The sequence below is a fragment of the Plectropomus leopardus genome, chromosome 20, assembly GCF_008729295.1.
Source record: "Plectropomus leopardus isolate mb chromosome 20, YSFRI_Pleo_2.0, whole genome shotgun sequence".
Taxonomy (NCBI): domain Eukaryota; kingdom Metazoa; phylum Chordata; class Actinopteri; order Perciformes; family Serranidae; genus Plectropomus; species Plectropomus leopardus.
In genome coordinates, this window is record NC_056482.1 from 5,945,363 (window position 1) to 5,965,731 (window position 20,369).

Here is a 20,369-nt window from a genome sequence, read left to right on the forward strand (position 1 = left end):
CGCTATGGCGCGTCTATATGAGCTATAATAAGCAGTTTCCAGCCTGTTTTCAACATGCTATGCTATGGCATGTATCTAAGCGCTCCAATGAATGGTTTCCAGCCATTATCGGGACATGTCAAAATTTGAGATTTTTGCCATACTATAGTATGCGATTTGTGGGACTATTTTCTACATGCTATATTATGACTTTTTGGGCTTTTTTGGCCCTGTTTTCAACATGCTATGCTGTGGCACGTTTCTAGGCGCTATGACAAGTGGCTTTCAGCCATTTTTGGGACATGTCAAAATTTGTTACTTTTAGACATACTATACTATACTATTAGTCCATTACAATTTTTTTGGCCCATTTCTTGACTTACTATATTATGACGTTTTTGTGACATTTTGGTCCATTTTATGACAACATGCTATATACTATCACATTTTGGGGTCATTTTTGAAAACAAACTATGCTAAAACTTTTCGGGTCATTTTTGGTGACATTTTAAACTATGACGTTTTGGGGTCAGTTTTTTCGACATACTAGACTATGATGCTTTAGGGTAATTTTTGACGACATACTATACTATGACATTGTTGTGCCATTGGTTTTTGTGTAATTGATTGTGAATAAAATGTTGACGTTTTAAATTGGTCTTGTGTTTCATATTAATTAACCAAAAAACAAGGATGTGACATATTTTGCTATGAATTTATTTCATATTGAGCTAAAAACATGGTGCACTTTTTGCACTGTTTCCCTGCAGTGGGTATACACACGATAAAACGTATTTTACTGACTTAATCTCATGAACAGCAAGTCCTGGAAAAGTTTGTTTGGGACTACACTATTGTTGAACAGCAGATCATAACAGTCCAGCCATTCTTTTGAGGAGGGTGCTCTGGTCCTGGGGGTTCATGGGCTCATAGGTGTCAAGCTCCAAGGAGAAGGTGGCATTGCCGGATGTTAGCGTTCGCAGGATGGTGGAATAGCCCTTTACAAGAAACCAGGTGTGTATCATTAACAGCTGTCAGGGTGACGTGTTAAACCAAAAAAAAAAAAAAAACTACAAGCAAAATGTTTAAATTGCATGTAGCCTTACCATGATCTCAGCCAGCGGCACAGTTGCGAGCAGCACCTTGTTATCGTGACGACTCTGAATGTCTCGGACGGTTCCTCGTCTTTGGGCTAAGTCCCCCAGCACAGAGCTAAGGCGTTCCTCCTCGACGGTCACCTCCAGGGACATCACTGGCTCCAGGACCTGACCTTCTGCTAGCCTCAGAGCCTGGGTCCCAAGAAACACAACTATGACTTTTCTGTTGATAAGCTTGCAGTTTACTGTGAAAATACAGGAACCCATAATGTTTTACCTTCAGCATGCAGCGGGACACACAGGCTGACACCATGGTAGGAGAAGTTCCTGGCTCCGTGCTAACACTTTGGATCAGAGTAGATACACCCTGTAAAGGACAACCTAGCAATGGACCTGAAGGTGGAAGAAGGCATTAAAAATTATTTTAGTGGACAAAGTTGCTCATAAAATTTGCAGGAAAAGTTTGAAAGTTTCATCCAATTATGCCTTGAAGGTATGAGCTGTGTACTCCATTCTCCACTGCCTCTTTTATTTCTGGTGATAGCTGCCCCCTCAACTCCTCTGTGAAAGCTAATTCACATGAGGCACCCAAGGATATGTCCAGAGGTGCAACAGCCAGCTCAACTTCCACAACATGTCGTCTCTCCCCAACAGTACGGTCCAGCAAATCTACAATGTAAGAAACAGAGGAAAATTCATACAAACAAAAATGAGGACAAGAACAGTAATTGTATTTATCCCAAGGGAATTTTCTTTGCAGCAGTGGCAATACAAACTGTGTAAATACTGAGAGCAAAAAGAAAAAGTTGAAAACCTAACAGGGGATCAGTCTGTGTGGGGTTGCATACCGGTATGTAGTTGACAAGACTTATGCCCCCCTCTGCTCATAACCTAGTACAACGATTTAAAGGTTACTTCAGTATTTTTCAACCTGGACCCTTTTGCCCATGCTTTTGTATCTAAGTGAAAGAGACAGACCTTTTATTTCACCAGAAACAGCCCTGAAAGCACTACTGCCAATCCTACCAGACTCTATTTAAATAAACATTAAGTACTATGTGCATCAGCATTATATTCACATCTAACTGGGTGAATATGCAGTTAATTTCACCAAACCATGCACAGTGCTCTCACTGAATACTGGATCAATTTCTAATATTTGGTAACAAGGAAAAATAGGGTTTAGGTTGAGAAAACATCAAACTTACTCCTTAATAAAATATTTTTGTACCTGTAGTAGAGACCTGGTGGAGAATCGACTCTCTATAGGCCACCTGTAGCGGTCCAAGGTGAGTCTCAATGCCATACTCTCTTCTGATCCGATCATGGATGATCTCGATGTGCAGCTCTCCCATTCCACATAAAATGGTCTGAGGAAGGATACAATAAGTAAACTAACTGTGGCACATGCATTGACAAAAAAAAAAAAAACTCCTGCGAATCCAATGATGGTGTTACCTGGCCAGAGTCAGGGTCAAGTCTGACTTTAAGGCTGGGATCTTCTCTCTGCAAGCAATTCAGAGCATGTTCAAGATCTTCGAAGAAAAAAAAAAGAATTAGGTCCACAGTGTTTCCCACAGTATAAGTGCTATACTGTGACTGTTTTTTTTACTATAAAAAAACATGCTATATTATGACCCTTTAATGATATTTTGGAAGACATACTTTACTTTGACTTTTATTCCATTTTGGATGACATGCTATACTATGACTTTGTAATGAGCTTTTGGACAAAATGTGATACTACAACTATTTTTTATATATTTTGGATGACATTGTATCCTATTGAGTTTTTCATGCCATTTTGGATGACATGCTTGTACTAGAAAATGCAGAACATGCGTGTGAATGCTTAAAGCTGAAATAAATTCAAATACCTGGCTAAAAATGGTGAAATATATTACAAAATGCTAGAAATAGCTGAAAAGTGTCTAAAATGAAAGCTGCTTTAAACTGAAGATGCTACAAGTTGAACTGACAGAATGTCAAATGAAGAAGTTGATGTTGACTGAAAACATTAAAAAAAAGCAATAATAATAAAGATCTGCATTGCAGTAGTGTGGCTGCTGAAAGCATCCACACTAACTACATGTATACAGGAAGCAGTCTACTCTTAGGTTATTGGTACCTGGCAGAATGACCTATTTCACCTTAAAGAATGACCTAGGCCACATTTAACTACATTTATGCATGAAGTAGTTTATTCTCATAGATATTTGTACCTGACAGAATGACCTTCTTTAGGAAATCTTAGCTATAGTAGCTAGTATAGGAGCTATAGTATAGTATGACTTTTAAATGATATTTTTGGAAGGCATGCTACACTATGACTTTTAAAAATCATATTTTGTATGAAAGTTTTTCTTTCAACATGTAATAATATGACTTTTATGATATTTTGAATGACATACTTCCCTGTGACTTTTATATCATAATTTGGACAACATGCTATTGTTTTGGTTTTTTTTTTTATTTAAATTTATTTAAATATTTTTGAAAACATCCAATAGGATGAGTTTTTATATTATTTTGGACAACATGCTGTGGTCTCTCTTTTTTTATGATATTTTGGACGAGATGCCTCACTATGATTTTTTCATATTTTGTTCCACACTGTGACTTTTTCATCATAAATATCATATTTTAGACAACGTACTACTATACTAGGTCTTGTTAATATTTTGGACTACAAGCTATATAACACTTTTTTATCATAATTTGTATGGGATGCTTTACTATGACCTTTTCATCATTTTTTGGAGGGCATGCTACAATATTCGTTTTTTACAATACTTTGGACGACATGCTATACCATCACTTTTTATCATATTTTGAACATCATATTTTCAACATCTTATACTATGACTTTTTTTTATCATATTTAGGACAACATACTATATTAGAGTTTTTTTGCAATATTTTGGACAACATGCTATAGTATGACTTTTTAATGATCTTTGGGAAGCCATACTATACTGTCGATTTTAAAATATTTTGGACGACATGCTATAATGTGATTTTTTTCATGCCGTTTTGGTCGATATGCAATGCTTTGACTTTCTTTATGAAATGTTGGACAAAATGCTCTAGTATGACTTTTTCATATTTTGGACGTCATGTTATACTATGACTTTTTTTATTATATTTTGGAAGACATGCTAAACGATGACTAATCCTATAATTATCTATTATTATCCAAAGTTTTTTTTATAACATACTATACTAAGACTATGACATTTTGACATTTTACCCACAAAGACAGTAGAGTAGTAAAATTGTTATCACTGTCACTGACCTGCCTGCTTGGCCATGGTGGGTGGTTCTATGGTACAGAAGAAGACAGGGTCAGGAACCTCCACCCCTGAAAGGACCACACTGGCATGTTCCCCACGCTTCTTTCCCGCTTCTACGCCATCATTTTGGGCTCGGCGGGCTGCAGCCGCTGCAGAAGCCTTTGAGGAGACGATGGTGTCACCTGTGACTGTCTAAAGTTAAAGTGCATTACATAAATCACCTTTTCAAGGGGAAATACAGCAAGTAATTAATATAATGTATGATGCTGTACCTGCTTCAGGCCTACAGTCAGAGCAATGTTTCCTGCCGTCATCGAGGGGATTTCTACATGCTGATCAGCAAACGGCACCAGCAGCCTGCTCATCCTCTCACTGCAGACGACATAATACAAAAAATAAAACTTCTGATATAATAATGATTTACTTCAACATTTAAATGGAATGTACATACATGCTGTTTCTGTTGATGTTGTGGACAGCAGTCTGTGGTTTCAGAGTACCAGAGTATATCCTGAGAAATACCAGAGGACCACGCTGCTTGTCATGGACAACCTTGAAGGCCAGAGCGCATAAGTCATCCTTATACCACCGCCTGCAAGATGATGAGCAAAGCTTATGGTCTGACAGCAGTAAACAATCAGAAAAACATATTTGCACAAAAGCACGGCATTTTCATTAAAGGATAATTCCAGTATGATTTATATGTTTGCTCATTTATATCCATCCTGCATCCATTTACTACTTGTGTGTATCACAGTGGAATCAATCAGCTTTGCACAATTTTCAGATCCATTTCATCATGTGACGAGGAAAACTATTCTACAGACCTCAAACTGAGTCAGGATAGATGAGAAGCAAGGGATCCCATTCAAAAAGTTCTATTAAAGATCAACTAACTTCAGCTCATAAACACGGTGGCCCTGAGAGCTCACTGTGATGTAAATACAGAAAACATACTGCCACTAGTACACACAACAACAGAAACTGTTTCCTGGGAAGTGAACCGAATCCAACTACATCCTCCAACTGATCACCGTGCAGAAGGAAGTGTGCAACTACAGCGAGCTCACCTAGAACCACTTAGGTAGCTAATGTTTCAGCTCAGCCATGGAGGAAGCCATTAATGTTAATACTTTGTGTAGTAGTGTGCCTTCATCCATGAGTATATCCGCATCAATACTGTTGACAGATGTAGTTTGGCAGAAATAATAAAAAGTTCCTAAATTAAACTGCTCACAATAAGGTCTGTGGATTATCTTGAGTAACCGGGTCATGATTTCTAGAAAGAGACATTGCTGTTGAGTTTTTCTAATTTATTTTTTGGTGCTTTGAGCACCACAAGCTCAGTGCTATCTAGCTCCCTTATATTGGAGAAAGGTCAGACATCTCTACGGCCGATATCTTCAACACTCAGCAACCGACACCAAAACAATCTGGACTGACAACAGCACTACATGTAAGAGGAAAATTATGTATTTTTGATTTGGGGTTTTCTGTCCCTTTACAACTATAACCCTCCTCTGAACTAGGAATGCCTAACTTCTGTGGTTGTTTTCACTTCTTATTTTGTAAAAACAAAAAAGTACAAAAACTAAAAAGGAAAAAATAGATGTAAAAAGCATTGAAAAACCTTGCATTGAATGCAGAACCCTAGACAAAAAAAATGCTGGAATTGTCCTTTAAAGAGGCCCTATTATGCTCATTTTTGGGATGATATTTATGTTTTGAGAGTCTACTAGAATACGTTTACATGCTTTAATGTTCAAAAAACACATTATGTGTCTTATACTGTCCTCTGCTGCAGCGCCTGTCTGAAAGAGTCTGTCTGAGCTTATGTCCCGCCTCCCGAGAACTCCAGTCTGCTCTGATTGGTCAGCTGGCCCTCTCTATGGACATTCTGTTATATTTGAAAAATCACCAAGCTATGGAGGTAAACACTGAAACTCAAACGAGCGGTTTTAGGCAGCAGTGTCCTCTGAGGGACAGAGAGCTCCCTTTGCTTTTGACTTTGGGCTTTATTACTTAGGAGACCTTTTAAAAGCACAAACATGCTATACAAAACAAAAAAAATAAAAGGGAAAAATCCAAAAAGCGTGGCAGGTCCCCTTTAACTTAGTTTCATAGTGAACGAAAGAATTCACTTACACCAGGTCATGGTGTCGCTCATTGGGAGCAGGCAGGTAGGCGGTGATGGCATCTAAAAGAGGCTGCACACCTTTGTTTCTTAAAGAACTCCCACAGAGCACCGGGACGCCTTTCCGGGCCAGAGTAACCCGCCGCACAGCCTCCTGCAGCTGGAAACACATTAACACTGTTTACTCTGTATTCACGGGTAACTGTGCTTCCTTATAGGCCCATGATGTGGCGCCATGCGATAAATCACTTACTTTGCTGGAGGGCACGGCATCGAAATTATCGCTAAAGTCAGTCAGCAACAGTTCAGCAAACTCATCATCCAGATCAGCCACCTGGGATTGAGAACAGAAAGATAAACTGGAGAAGACATGAAACATTTCCTTTTTCTTTTTATTCTCACTTAAATCTTTATTTACACATATATTAGTGACCTTGACATGTCAGTTGCGACAGAATAACAAACCAAAAGACAAAAGCTAACACAATAAAAAACGGCTTGGTTACATATATACATTTTTACATCCTTAAAGACCAGTTTATCTATTGGTTATTATTACAATCCAGCATCAACTTTTTGAGTCCTGGACAGAGTCCCATTTTCCCCCAGTTTTTTTTTTTTTTTTTAGTTCCGTTTCTTGTAGACTCAGTATGTGTGTCATTTTTTCCATTAAAGAGATTTCTTTCTCGCCTGTTAGCCATTGGTCCTTCCTTGGTAGTGTTTCCCTACCCCAGTTCCTTGTAATAGCTGTCTTGCTTGCCAATAGCAGTATTTATCACTGGAAATGACATTTATTTAGAGAATTTACATAGATAAAGCACCAAATAACTATTACAGACCTCACATCCTTGTATTTGCTTTAGCTCCTTACATAAAATTTCGTAAAATGCAGTTATTTTCTGACATTTCCAAAAACGCACTAGAATGGTCTACATCAAAAGGCTTGCACTTACGCACTTCTGATTTCTGCAGCTGACATGGAACATTTCGACATTTACAATGGTCAGAAGGGCTTTAAAAGGTATGACATTTACCTGCTCGATTAAAGCCGTTCTGGCCTCGCTGACCTGCTGCAGGAGTTCTGGCTCATCCGACTGGTCAAGAGGTTTGCTCTCAAAAATTCGTCCGTCATCATCTCTCGTGGATTTTAAGTTCCATATCAGCTTCTGGTTGGTTAACAAGTCGACCACACCCATGAAGTTTTTGCCGCCACCGACAGGAATCTGTGAAACAGAACGACTCTCCATCAGACAACACACATTACACAGTGACACTGCTTACTTTATATAGTTTGTTTTTTGATTTAATCATTACAGACTATTTTATTTACAACAAAGTTACTGACAAACATACAGACAAAAAGGACATTTTTCTTATTATTAATAAACCTGTTTGCTGCAACTTATGTGGTTATGTGCTAAACCACTATCCACGAATCAGTGGTGCAATATAGAAAAGTACATTTACTCAAGTAAATGTGAGGAACTTTTTACTCCACTACATTTCTCTGATCATTTTGTTACTTTGCAGATTCAAATCATTAATACAAAATATAAATCAACTTATAGATTATGATATATTATGATAGGTTAAGCTACACAGCAGTACAAAAAATCATAAAAATGAGCGCCACCTTTACCAATTAAAACATTAAAGTGATGTACACATGAAAGAACCAATAACTATATCTAATAACATGTAATTATAATATTAATAATAACACTAACTTAGATTTACATAGCGCCTTTCAAGAAACCCAAGGACGCTTTACACAATTGAATAAAGATGTAAAACAGTATAGTAAATTATTCTGAAATGGGCCATTTTGCACTATTATAATTTTAGTTTTGGTTCTTACTGTGCGCTACTTCAGTACTTACTTCAATCATAACAAAGTCATATCTTTAAAAGATATTTCCGCCCCAAAATGAAAATCTGTATATCAGTTACTTGCCATGTGTTATGTTAAATTCGTGAAGAAGACTTTCTTTTTCTTGCATGCCTTAACAATGAACAAAGAACGAACAACAAGAATGAACATTTTCCATGAAATGAAGTCATTGGGGACCACAACAGCAAAACAATATTGTGCTTCTTGTAGGTGGAATGTTTTGTGTTGAAATGTTTTAATGAAAATGCATGTTTGAGAAGTACTGAGCATAAAGCTAAAACTTGGATTATGCTGCATGAATTGTGTCAGTTTGTAAACAGATGTTTTGACATAGTTTATCTGTTGTTAAGGAGGAACTAAACCCCTGACTTTTGGCTTAAATGCCTCCTCCCTGGAGTGGAAAAAGATATCAAAAATGGGCAGGGCTGAGGGCTAAGACATGTCCAGGCACCCAATCATGCAGCCTCTCAATCCACAGCACCTCCCTGCTTCCCTGCTCACACCCCCTAAAACAAAAACGCAATCAAATCTGTAGACTGTGCTTGACAGTTGAATAGTTCTGCATTTTTTAGAAAAACAGTCACATGTATCCACACTGTTCCTTAATTGGGTGTTAATACATTTTTACAAAACCAAAAAATAACAGACCCTCTCTGTAATCTTTCTAGCCTCGTGGCTGTATTGAGGGCATTTTTCTGTCCCTTTAAGAGAGTATGCTCCAGCTTTGGTGCAGCCTGAGTTACTGAAGTGGACTGTGTTACATTATGCATTTATTTTAGTTGTCTGTGCACCTTTAACACAGATTTAGCAAGATGAATACATTGCTCTTATTTGCCGTTTGTCCACGAGGCTTTTGTTTCACACAGTGAGTGTGACAGACCGCTGTCTGTCTGGGGTCGGTTTGTTAGAGGGTTGCCACGGGGGACTTGGTTGGTGACAAGAACAGGCTCCTGCTACTATCAAAATCAGCCAAATGCAAAATTTAATTGCAATAGCAGGTTTCAGCCTTTAGAGGGCAGTCACTGTGCATATTTTTACATAACTGGGTGAGTTCGCAAAGAATGGATATGAGCTGCTGATTCAGCATGAGCTGCGCATCACTTGCAAATGCTATCTGCTATGTCTCAAGCTCCGATTTACAAAAGATATTGAGCTAATGAAAAACACGCCCAAATGGTTCTGCAGCTGATCACAAATTTCTTCTTCTTTTTTTTGCATCAAATTGCAATTATCCATGCAGCAAAGTATAAATGTTGCTTTGGCACTAAAAAGTAGGCAGAACAATACCAAAAAGGACACTGGACGTCAATCTTCAGGTCCTGACCAAAGAGCACTCCTAAAACATTGAGGTGAGGAGTCTGAATGTGACAGAGAAAAACTGCATTTGGGATTTAACGTCCAAGTCTGTCAGTTCACTTCAGTTCCCATCAACTCTGAGAAAACACTTATAACCTCTCTTTAACTGCGTGTGACTGTTTCCACTGATCTTTATTAACTGGACTGAATATGTAGAATTTTAGTGCACTCAAATGCCAAGAGTTAGACAAGAATCACTTATAGTATAGTCGCTACTAAATACCCATATATTTTGCATTTCAACTGAAAAAAGTGTCTTTTTGTTTTTTTGATTCTTCTTTCAGCGTGGAGGCTTACAAGAAAAAAGGTTTTCTTTATGAGATCAAGGTAACACATAGCAAGTTACTGATGAACAAATGGTCATAAAGCGGGTGAAGTATTCCTTGAAAGACATGTAATACTCGCTGTGTTTTTCTAAAGGCCTACCTGCAGGAGGACCGGATTAGCTTTCAACTTCTGTCTTATGCTCTCAATGGAAAGATTTAAGCTGAGAGAAAAAAAAAGAAATTTTCTAGTTAGATTTTAAAAAATTTAAAAAAAATACTGTGTATGATCAGACTGGTTCTGATTAGTGACTCACTTTGCTGCAGGTTTATCCATCTTATTGAGGAAGCAAACACAGGGAACATGGTGCTTCTCTGCCTGTCTCCACACGGTCAGAGTCTGAGCCTGATGAAGTTTTCAAGACAACAGAGGCGACTGTGTTCAGAGTGCACCCAAATATAGAGCATAACATTTTTAAATGGACAAAAGAAATCATTTAAAAAGTTAACCTCAACACCAGCAGAAGCATCAAACACTGCAACGGCTCCGTCAAGAACACGAAGTGCCCGCTCTACCTCCAGAGTGAAGTCAACATGTCCTGTATTCACACACACACACACACACACACATACACACAGAGAGTCATATTTAAGTGGCAGCTCCTTGTCATATCCATCGGAGTGTTTTATTTTCACAAGGATGCCGTTTCTACCTGGGGTGTCTATGAGGTTTATTCGATGACTTTTCCAATCAAATGTGACAGCTGCTGACTGTATAGTGATGCCACGCTCCCGCTCCTGAGCCATAAAATCTGTCACTGTGTCCCCATCATCCACGTCTGCAAGTACAGTAACAAACAGAACATGAGACAGACACAAACAGACACAATCTACTGGTAATAAAGAATCTGCTGTGTCCGTCCTGCTCACCTCCCAGTGCTCTTGTATAGCCCGAGTAGTAAAGCATCCTTTCTGTGGTTGTCGTCTTTCCGGCGTCGATGTGGGCCATAATGCCAATATTTCGGATCCTGCAGAAACAGTACAAGAGTTGACACTGAGCTGAGGACACAGCTGGGTTTAAAGAGCATTTAAAGAACTGACTGATGAATGAAATTAACTTACTTGGATATATCAGGGCTGGCCAAAGCGCGCAGGGATTTGACTTCATCTATGGGAGCCAACACAAAGGATGATTATTTATTTAGAGATTTTTTCTTTTAACTATATACACTGACATTCATTTATGTCATATATATATATATATATAGGCAGTGCCATAGACTGTATTTGATGAACAGTCTATGGGCAGTGCTGGTACTATCTGGCCTGCCTGTAGTCCAGACCGGTCTTTGCCATTGGAAATGTGCGGCACATTATGAAGCGCCAAATACCACAACAGAGACTCCAGAAACTGAAGTCATATGTCAAGCAAGAATGGGAAAGAATTTCACTTTCAAAACTTAAACAATTAGGTTAGGGTTGTACATGACGATCTTGTAGAATATGATGCTTTGCTGTGGACTGAACTACAAAACGGTATGTAAATCAGTTGAGATGAGCACAACTTTAAACATCTACAGCTGCAAAATGCAACATAGAAATGAATGCAGCAGCAATATTAACCCTTAAGGCCCGCTTTAATATTGCACACACTCGTATCGCTATGCGCACAAAATCAAGCTTTGAAAATGTTATACATTAATATCGTTTTCTACTTTGAGTTACTTTTTAATCAACATGAGTCCTAATCATAAATATCACATATTCAATAATTTTCCAGAACTCTCACCTTTTAAATGGCAGATTTTGTCAAGATGTCACTATGTTTTTAGACGAAAAAAAAAAGAAAAAGAGCCCAGGAGGTGGCATAGATGTTTTTTGGGTTTGTTTGGGGTTTTTTTTAAACATACATGCATTCCTAAAACGTACTGGTAAACGCATGCGTAAATTACTAATACAACAATACAACACATTAAATGCACTTTTTAAACCTGCCAAAAAGTAACTGCAGCTCCCATTTTGTCACTGAAAAACTGTTCCTGCCTCAGAATGACTTGATTTTATTATCAGGGATCCTATTTGGCAGATTATAGCCCACTCAGTCCCTTTTACCTGTGTTACCTTCATAACTACTTTGAAAGAGAATTGATGCCAGCTCCTGTGAACTTCAAATGTTTGTAATGTTCAGCTGGCATTTTTTAACAGCTGCCTCATTTTTATTGTTCTTTTCTCTTTTTTACAGAATAAAATGCTGCAAAGAGAGAATGCTGCGCTTAAAAAGAGGCTTGCCGAGCAGATGGTTGACAAATACCACTTTTTTAAATTTTTAAAATAGCTTTTATTGATTTCTTTAAATTTACAGCACAGTGTTCTCCACATACTCAAGTACATATCAGATTAAGACATGCCTACAAATAGATAGATAAAATAAATAACAATAACATTAACAAAATAACAACAACAATAATAATAGTAAGAATAATAATGATAATTTGACAAGAATTAAAGAAGAAGAAATAAAGGAGAGAATTAAAAAACAAAAAAGGAAAAAAAGACAAATAAAACCCATAACAAAACAAAAAAACAACAACAAAAAACACCATCTATATCTTAAAAGGCAGATATGTTAAGACAGGTGACCAAGTTCAACAGATCATCATCGCCCTTAACTCGTGCTGTTTCTAAAGGCAAGACATTGCATATTTCGGGGTGTCACTGTGTGACTGAGGGAGGTTTGTTTTTAATCCGCTGCTTTATGATGCATCTCCTGGTGAGGAATGAGAGTTTGTCACACAGTGTAAAACCAGCTTTGCTCAGAGATCGTGTTTAAGATGGTAAGATCAGTATGAAGACTCCTGGGTCTTTGGTTATTTTCAGTAAAAAATTGTTTGCTCAATTTCTGGGCAATGTTGCTCCAGAATTTTGGGATCAAAGGGCATTCCCAAAAATTGTGAAAATATGTACCAACATTTCAATTACATTTAATACAACAAGGTGAGATCTGCTTTTTCGTTTTATTACGAATAAAAGGTGTTATGTGGGATCTGTGAACTAATTTATATTGAGTTTCTCTCATGCGGTTACAGATAAAAGTGCTTTTGGCAGAGGATATGGCCTCTTGCCAGGCATCTTCAATACATTCATTATTAAGATCACACTCCCATTTCTGGACAACATTATGTATATCTGAGAGATCTATGGAATAAAATAGTGAGTATGAAAGAATGAAAGCAGAAATAAATCTGTCACTAGTAAGGGGGGTGTCTGTAGGAAGGCTTTCCACCTTTGTTTGGATAAAATGACAAATTTGAAGAAAATCAAAAATTGTTCAGATGGTAAATCAAATTGTTGTTAAAGGACACGACTATAAAACACACTACACTACTAAAACACAGGAGAATAACTGACTAATACCACTACGCACTTGGTTTTGCAATAAAACCGTAAGTGTCGAACCATAAAAACATTGAGGTTTTGGGTTTGGTTTAAATTTGGGGAAACACATATCGACGGGAATACGATCTCCGACACAACAGTGTGGTACTGCTACTTTTACTTTAGTGAACACTACTTCTCCCACCACTGAAAATACCTAAAATAATGATAATTTCAATTGAAAAAAAGACAGCTCACCTGGAAGAAAGCTGTAATGTCTTTTGCCATGCCAGCTCAGTCTACACCTGCAGCACCGGAGTCCAGCAATGAATAAAAACCTTCCCTGCGAAGGACAACGAGCCTGTTATAAAGCCAGCATGAGAGAATTCAAACCATTCATCACTGACAGCGCTTAGTTTGGCAAAGTATGTCTTACCGAAATCATTTTGCTTAATTTTAACTGCCCCAAAGCGCGTATTTACTGTCTATTTGTCTTCCAAACATTTCCCTCAGACCCAGGCTGAGCTTCTGATGACTGCCATGTCTCACCAGCACGGAGCAGACACCGTGACGGTAAAAGCAGTGACGTTTATGGCTTCATCAGGCAAATAAACGCCTAATTTGTGTTTGACTAAAGCATTAAAATGTCCTACAAAACAACCTAATGTTAAGCTGTTAAATGTCACGCTTTCATACGGTACAGCGCCATAATACATCCCCGGAAACAAGCGTGTGGTTTACATTTCCGGGCAAATTTTCAAAACTGGTTCCGCCGATATTAAACATACAAGGTACAAGGTAGATTTATATAACTAATCTACGTTTAGTTTTTTCTAAACGTAAATAAAATTAAATTAAACGATGAAATTATATTAAAAAATTGTCTCTTTTTGCGTCGAATAAGGAGTTTGGGAGTCTCGAACGTACGATACAGTTATGAAATTGTGCATTTATTTATTATATAGACTACTTTTTATTAAAATGATGTAGTTTGTCTCTAACGCGGCTCAGTGTCACTGTAAGCTTTCGTTAAGCAGCTTAACGTTTAACGAGAGACGAAGCCGTTCACGTTACACCAACGGACAAAACGTTGCGTCAGGATGACGTACTTCCTCTAAGTATCGGCTCCGGGGAAAACAACATCGAAACGACCCCAGCCTCAAGCGAAAAACACCAAATATTGTGCGTCTTTACCAACTGTTACCAACTGCGACGCATTCACCTTAACGCTTAACTCCAGCAACACAAAATGGTAAGAAGACAACCGTTTTTAAGCGCAATATGTACTTTTACGAGGCATTTTAACACGTTAGCATGTGGTGCTAGCATTAGCTCCCCCTCACATGTGGCAGGGTGACGTGCTGCTCCGCTCCGCTGGTGTTTATAGATTTAGTGTAAAAACTATTTACACGCAATGCTTTAAAGTGTAACTTTTCTGTAACTTTATTCATCTCAGTGAGATAATTATGTAATGTAAATAAACATGGTGAAGTCTAAAGTGACTGAACTGAATTGTTTTTGTAACGTTATGTGGTGTTGACGTTTGTGTCTCCATACAAATAAACGACCAATTGACAGATATATGGCTTAAAATAACAATTGTTTTCATTATTGATTGATGTATGATTTCTCAGAGCCCAAAGTGACGATATCAAATTGCTCGATTGTGTAAACATGACTCCCTTACCTAATTGTCTTCTTTTTTTAATGATATAAAACAAAAGATATCATGAAATGATCATTCTTGATTAGTTGGAACCAGAGAGTGTAAAAATTGAAACTGAAAAGATGAATTACCTGTAAGTTGAAGAAAAACTGTCAAACTGAGAATAACAACTTTTTTTCTCTACATATTTTAGGTAACATGATGTACCAGTTTAAATAATAAAAGCCTTAAAATATCAATGCAGCACGTGAGGGCCACTATGGAAATCCCATTTGTTACATTAGATCAGTTTAATGACAGAAGTTAAATATAAACTTGCATAGAAGGTGACTCATTTGATGTCAGTTTCTCAAAACTCCAACATTAAGTAGGCTATTAAGTCATATAGCTTTATGTTTTCTTTTACATTGTCTCGTGCTGTAGTTTTTTACTTGAAACTACAAACTTGATTTCTTCTCCAAACCAAAACATGAACATTTACTATCCTTCATAATCAAGCTGATTTGATTTGCTCGCTTGTTGTTTTCATCTGTAGCCCCAGAACGAGCACATTGAGTTACACCGCAAGCGGCATGGCTACCGCCTGGACCACCATGAAAAGAAAAGGAAGAAGGAGAGCCGTGAGGCCCATGAGCGGTCCCACAAAGCCAGGAAACTGATTGGGTTGAAGGCCAAACTATACCACAAACAGAGACATGCGGAGAAGATCCAGATGAAGAAGACGTGAGTACAGACAGAGAAAACTGTGCTAGTCTTTAAAGAAAAAATAATCTATGCTCAAGAAACAGCCAAACAATCCTGATTTTTTTTCTTTGCAGCATCAAAATGCATGAACAGAGGAAGACCAAGCAGAAGAACGATGATAAGACCCCAGAGGGAGCAGTGCCGGCCTACCTGTTGGACAGAGAGGGACAGTCCCGTGCTAAGGTCCTCTCCAACATGATCAAACAGAAGAGAAAAGAGAAGGCTGTAAGTATCAAAAGAAATCTACTCATCAGTCGCTCATGTCAGTCATGATTCCCTGCCCTTATACAAAACATAATTTGTAAATGTTATTATTATGATATAGATCTGTGGAGAAAAAAAACGGAACTGGTTTCCAATAACAAATGTCTAATGTTTTCTGTAGGGGAAATGGGAGGTGCCGCTGCCAAAGGTGCGTGCCCAGGGAGAGACAGAAGTGCTCAAAGTCATCAGAACTGGAAAGAGGCAAAAGAAAGCCTGGAAGAGAATGGTCACCAAAGTTTGCTTCGTCGGCGACGGCTTCACCCGCAAACCTCCCAAATATGAGCGTTTCATCAGACCTATGGTAAGATTGCAGAATTAAAATATTTCATTTCTGTTTTTCATTGAGTGTCCGGCTCCTAAATGACTGTTCTCTCTGTGTTCTACCTCAGGGTTTGCGTTTTAAGAAGGCTCACGTCACACATCCAGAGCTGAAGGCCACTTTCTGCCTGCCCATCCTCGGCGTGAAGAAGAACCCCTCCTCGCCGCTCTACACATCTCTGGGAGTCATCACAAAAGGAACGGTCGTCGAGGTCAATGTCAGCGAGCTGGGATTGGTTACACAAGGAGGAAAGGTTATCTGGGGTGAGTGCTTTATCTGTGTGAATCCATAAATCCATCAGTCACTGTATTTACATTTGGGCTGGGTGTCTCTTGAAAAAATTCTAATGCCTTAAAGTGACACCTTTACTAATAGAGCACTGGTAACTCCAACAAATACACAGTGCAAGACTTCACCACACCACAGACTGTACTGGTTGTAACATTGGCAGCTGCTGCAGGAGTGTAAGCTCCACGCTGGGGACAGTTGTGAGTGTCAGCCACACACACAGTGACAGGGCTAACTGTAAGCGTCACTTGGCTAATGTTACATTACTGGTAATTAATGAGTTTAACAAAAGAGTTGAGCTGTTTCGTGTCGGAGTGAACTTGTTGGGACTGTTTAATGGCGCGATGTTGGATGTTAGCTGTTTCTGTCGTGTTAACCAGGCAGAGGTTGTAGTGATAAGAAGGGAGTGGCTCCGGAGATTTGTGCAACAGAAAGTTTGCTGATCCGCAGGGGAGTCAGGACAGTGCAGAATCCCAGCCGGCGCAAAAAGGACTGAATGCATTTATCATTTGGCTGGAGACGTTTCGTTACTACTTGGTACTGGCATGGGTTATTTCAGGTGATGCCTAGCCCTAATTTAAATGCACTACAGTAATGTGTCGATCACCTATTTCTGGAAATAATTCAGAAAAATCTGTGCAAGCAATAAATCTGTGTGTTATGTAATTATGTAACTTTTTTCTTCTTTTACTTTCCAGGTAAATATGCCCAGGTGACAAATAACCCAGAGAACGACGGCTGCATTAACGCAGTGCTGCTGGTATAAGACTCTTGACCTTTAAACAGACTGTGCCTGATAACTCTAAATAATACAACAAAGAGCAAGAGGATGCAACACATCAATGGGCTTCAAATCACAAGACCGTCTGGAAGATCACTGATGCTGCACTTGGCAACTCAACAGTTTTTGTAACAGGAAGAAAATGTGGTGATTACTTTGTTAAATGTGATATAAATAAACTTGATATGACATCAGATCATTTTTTTTGCATTTCTGCCTTTGCTTACTTGTAAAACACTGTTTAGAGATGTTTTTATGCCTCTGCACTGGTGATAGCCATGGCTAGGCGATATGAGGTGAAAATTTTTTTGCAATATTTGAAGGCTTTATCTTGACACACAATATATATATGGATATTTTCAAATCTCCTCAAGCACTTCATTAATGCTATAATTGGGAGACAGAATCAGACATTACATTTTTTCCCCAAATTCTGTCTTTGGTGCAACAATACTGTAAAATGTTTTTATTTGAAATGAAAATATATTAACATATTTCCATTTTCTATCAATAATTATTAGTAATGTAGATATAATGACTAAGTGGCAATTATTAATACAAGTGTGATAAGTTGAGCAAAGTGCATCACTTAACTGTAATGCAACCTTTAAAATCAGGAAAAAGAAACACCGTTCCATATCACGATATAACAATATCCGATATCAAAGACAATCGATATAGTCTCATATTTCGATACAATGTAATATCTTTATATTGCCCAGTCCTAGCCATGGCTGTAGGGAATATTTTTCGAGTTGTCAAGAAATTCTCTAAATATGACACAAACGTGCACTTAACAGTGACCTGATTAGAAATTGGTGGTCAAAGCATCTTTTTAGCCATAATTCAAATTTCTAGTTTTAATAAAAAAAGCTAAGAATCGCGGGGCTTGTGAAGAATCCTAACAGAGTGAACCAGGATTAAGTTTATCTAATATGTCAACTCACAGCTAATGTAATAATAATAATTCATGCCTAATTTAATAAGCTGCTCATTAATGTTCATAAACAGACTCCACACATAAAGCATAGATCTGGGTGATATGATGAAGATAAAAGGCAGCTCCAGTTCAGATGTCGCTTGATAAACTGATGTATGGAGTTTATTTAACATTATGTATGTCTCATGCTCTTTCTCTTCACTGACTTGCGCTCATATTTTCTGACCATAATTGAGCTATTACATTTATTTAAGACATTAAGAAAAATCCCAGCGTATGATTTAGACTGCTCCACAAGTACAGTTTGATGCCTAACAGAGCGGTCAGTGGAAGAACACCGGGATTACTGTAAATCTTGTGCTATTTTCATAGAAAGTCATAACTTGCACAAGAAGTGAAACTGCACTTTTCTTTCAATACAAGTTTCTTCCTCTTCCGTCCCGCACCATTGTGTGCACGGCACTATGTTGTTTGAGGGAGAAAAGGAAAGGAAGCAACTTACAATAAGTCTGTAGCTTCGAGTAACACAGGATATCTGGAGCAGCAGGATAAATCTCAGCAATGGTGGATCAAAACCAGGCGGACTGCAGATTTGTGAAACAAGCATCAGACACAGAGCCAGGCTGCACCACCAATCTGTGGATTTTGGACAAAAAATGGGATCAGTGTTGGATATCCTATAAACTGGCATCATTTATCCAACCATAGCTATAACTATTATAATGTATCCAACAGCATGGTGACTTAAATGCAGAAAAGAAAGTCTGTTTGGGATACACCTACACTTTAAACCATGATCACTAACTATAATGAATGCATTTCAATGTGAGTTTTTAAACAAAACAAAACAGTATTGCCCATCCAACCCTGTGCAAGCTTTATAATAGTAGAGGTACTGCGGGTATAAACAATAGCTTCATGCTTTCACCTCCATGGCAGGAGGACACAGCTTTCCTGCAGCACCTACCAGCACTTACCACACGATGTCACCACCGTTTCTTTCTCTTTTCTGTTCTAGCCTCGGGTTTAGAGTTGCACTTTGTACATTTTGCAAGCAATTTTATTCTTACATAACTCTAACTCCAGTCCAAGTTTTCAAGCTGTCACTTAAGGCGATATTTATCCGTCAAAATTCAGTGAATAGAAAAGAGCCAAATCTGAGTGATTTGAGAGAAATGCCTGTGGAATCAATAAAGTTTGCGACATTGTGTGAAACAAACAGGCGCAAGAACATTTAACCAGTGTGCTGATTATTTAGCTTGTCACCAACATTTTGATTAGTAACTTTTTTTCCCTTCAGTTACTGTAATGTATTACAATATCATTTATTCTGTAATGTAATTCTGTTACATGTAACTAGTGATTTAACATTGGATCAACTTGAGCTGCTTCTTTAAAATGTCACACTACGGCTCAAAGGTCACAGTCTGCGCTCCTCGGCCGAATGTGAAACAGGAACCCAAAACAGGGACATCAAGAAAAATTCATATTTTATTTGTGATTTGTGTGTGTGTGTGTGTGTGTGTGTGTGTGTGTGTGTGTGTGGGGCGGGTATTTGTGGTGTGTTTACAGCAGAGAAGCTTGCTAGTGTTGGCTTTCTATCCACAACAACAAAACTCTTTCAGTCTTCACCTACAGGTAACTGTGAGCAAGTGAGAGAAAAAGTTTGCTGAACATTTCTCTGTTGTTTCACAACTCTGAAAGCAAACTGTCAGAGTTTGAGAAACCAACAGAACATTTCCTTTCACAACAATGCTGGGGAGCAACAACATATGACTTCATCTTCTTTAAAGACAAGATATAGTACAGACTATTGTGTTTGGAAAGAAACATTTTAGCTGAATTTCAAATAACCAAATGGATAATCAAACACTGTTATTTACATCGTCAGTACAGTTCTTTGTAATCTGAAAATATCTGCATTTGTTTGAGTAAAAATAAATCAAATTTTGGTGAAATTTGGTGTTGCAAAAAATAAA

The 20,369-nt window shown here is 38.1% G+C and overlaps 2 protein-coding genes across 2 annotated transcripts; one reads left to right on the forward strand and one right to left on the reverse strand.

Moving 5' to 3' along the window:
* Positions 1-705: 705 nt before the first annotated feature.
* Positions 706-14,090, reverse strand: gfm2 (GTP dependent ribosome recycling factor mitochondrial 2). The gene is made up of 20 exons (XM_042509222.1): positions 13,825-14,090; positions 13,647-13,731; positions 11,136-11,181; positions 10,944-11,041; positions 10,727-10,852; positions 10,524-10,612; positions 10,331-10,419; positions 10,177-10,237; positions 7,538-7,726; positions 6,757-6,837; positions 6,515-6,663; positions 4,821-4,961; positions 4,642-4,741; positions 4,372-4,561; positions 2,535-2,611; positions 2,308-2,446; positions 1,563-1,745; positions 1,354-1,469; positions 1,086-1,268; positions 706-977 (listed from the first exon to the last, which is right to left on the reverse strand). Exons 1-20 carry the CDS (start codon positions 13,831-13,833, stop codon positions 849-851), a joined length of 2,280 nt encoding a protein of 759 aa, XP_042365156.1. The 5' UTR covers positions 13,834-14,090; the 3' UTR covers positions 706-848.
* A 390-nt stretch (positions 14,091-14,480) lies between these two features.
* nsa2 (NSA2 ribosome biogenesis homolog (S. cerevisiae)) lies at positions 14,481-17,646 on the forward strand. The gene is made up of 6 exons (XM_042509224.1): positions 14,481-14,640; positions 15,590-15,777; positions 15,873-16,023; positions 16,184-16,363; positions 16,452-16,644; positions 17,368-17,646. The coding sequence occupies exons 1-6, from the start codon at positions 14,638-14,640 to the stop codon at positions 17,433-17,435; spliced, it is 783 nt and encodes a 260-aa protein (XP_042365158.1). The 5' UTR covers positions 14,481-14,637; the 3' UTR covers positions 17,436-17,646.
* Positions 17,647-20,369: the final 2,723 nt, after the last annotated feature.

Coding starts and splice junctions, on each gene's coding strand:
- gfm2 (XM_042509222.1), bottom strand. Junction 4,742..4,820: donor AACATCAACAGAAACAGCAT/GTATGTACATTC, acceptor TGTCGTCTGCAG/TGAGAGGATGAGCAGGCTGC. Junction 4,562..4,641: donor TGACTGTAGGCCTGAAGCAG/GTACAGCATCAT, acceptor CTTTAACTTTAG/ACAGTCACAGGTGACACCAT.
- nsa2 (XM_042509224.1), top strand. Junction 16,364..16,451: donor AGCGTTTCATCAGACCTATG/GTAAGATTGCAG, acceptor GTTCTACCTCAG/GGTTTGCGTTTTAAGAAGGC. Junction 16,645..17,367: donor AGGAGGAAAGGTTATCTGGG/GTGAGTGCTTTA, acceptor TTTACTTTCCAG/GTAAATATGCCCAGGTGACA.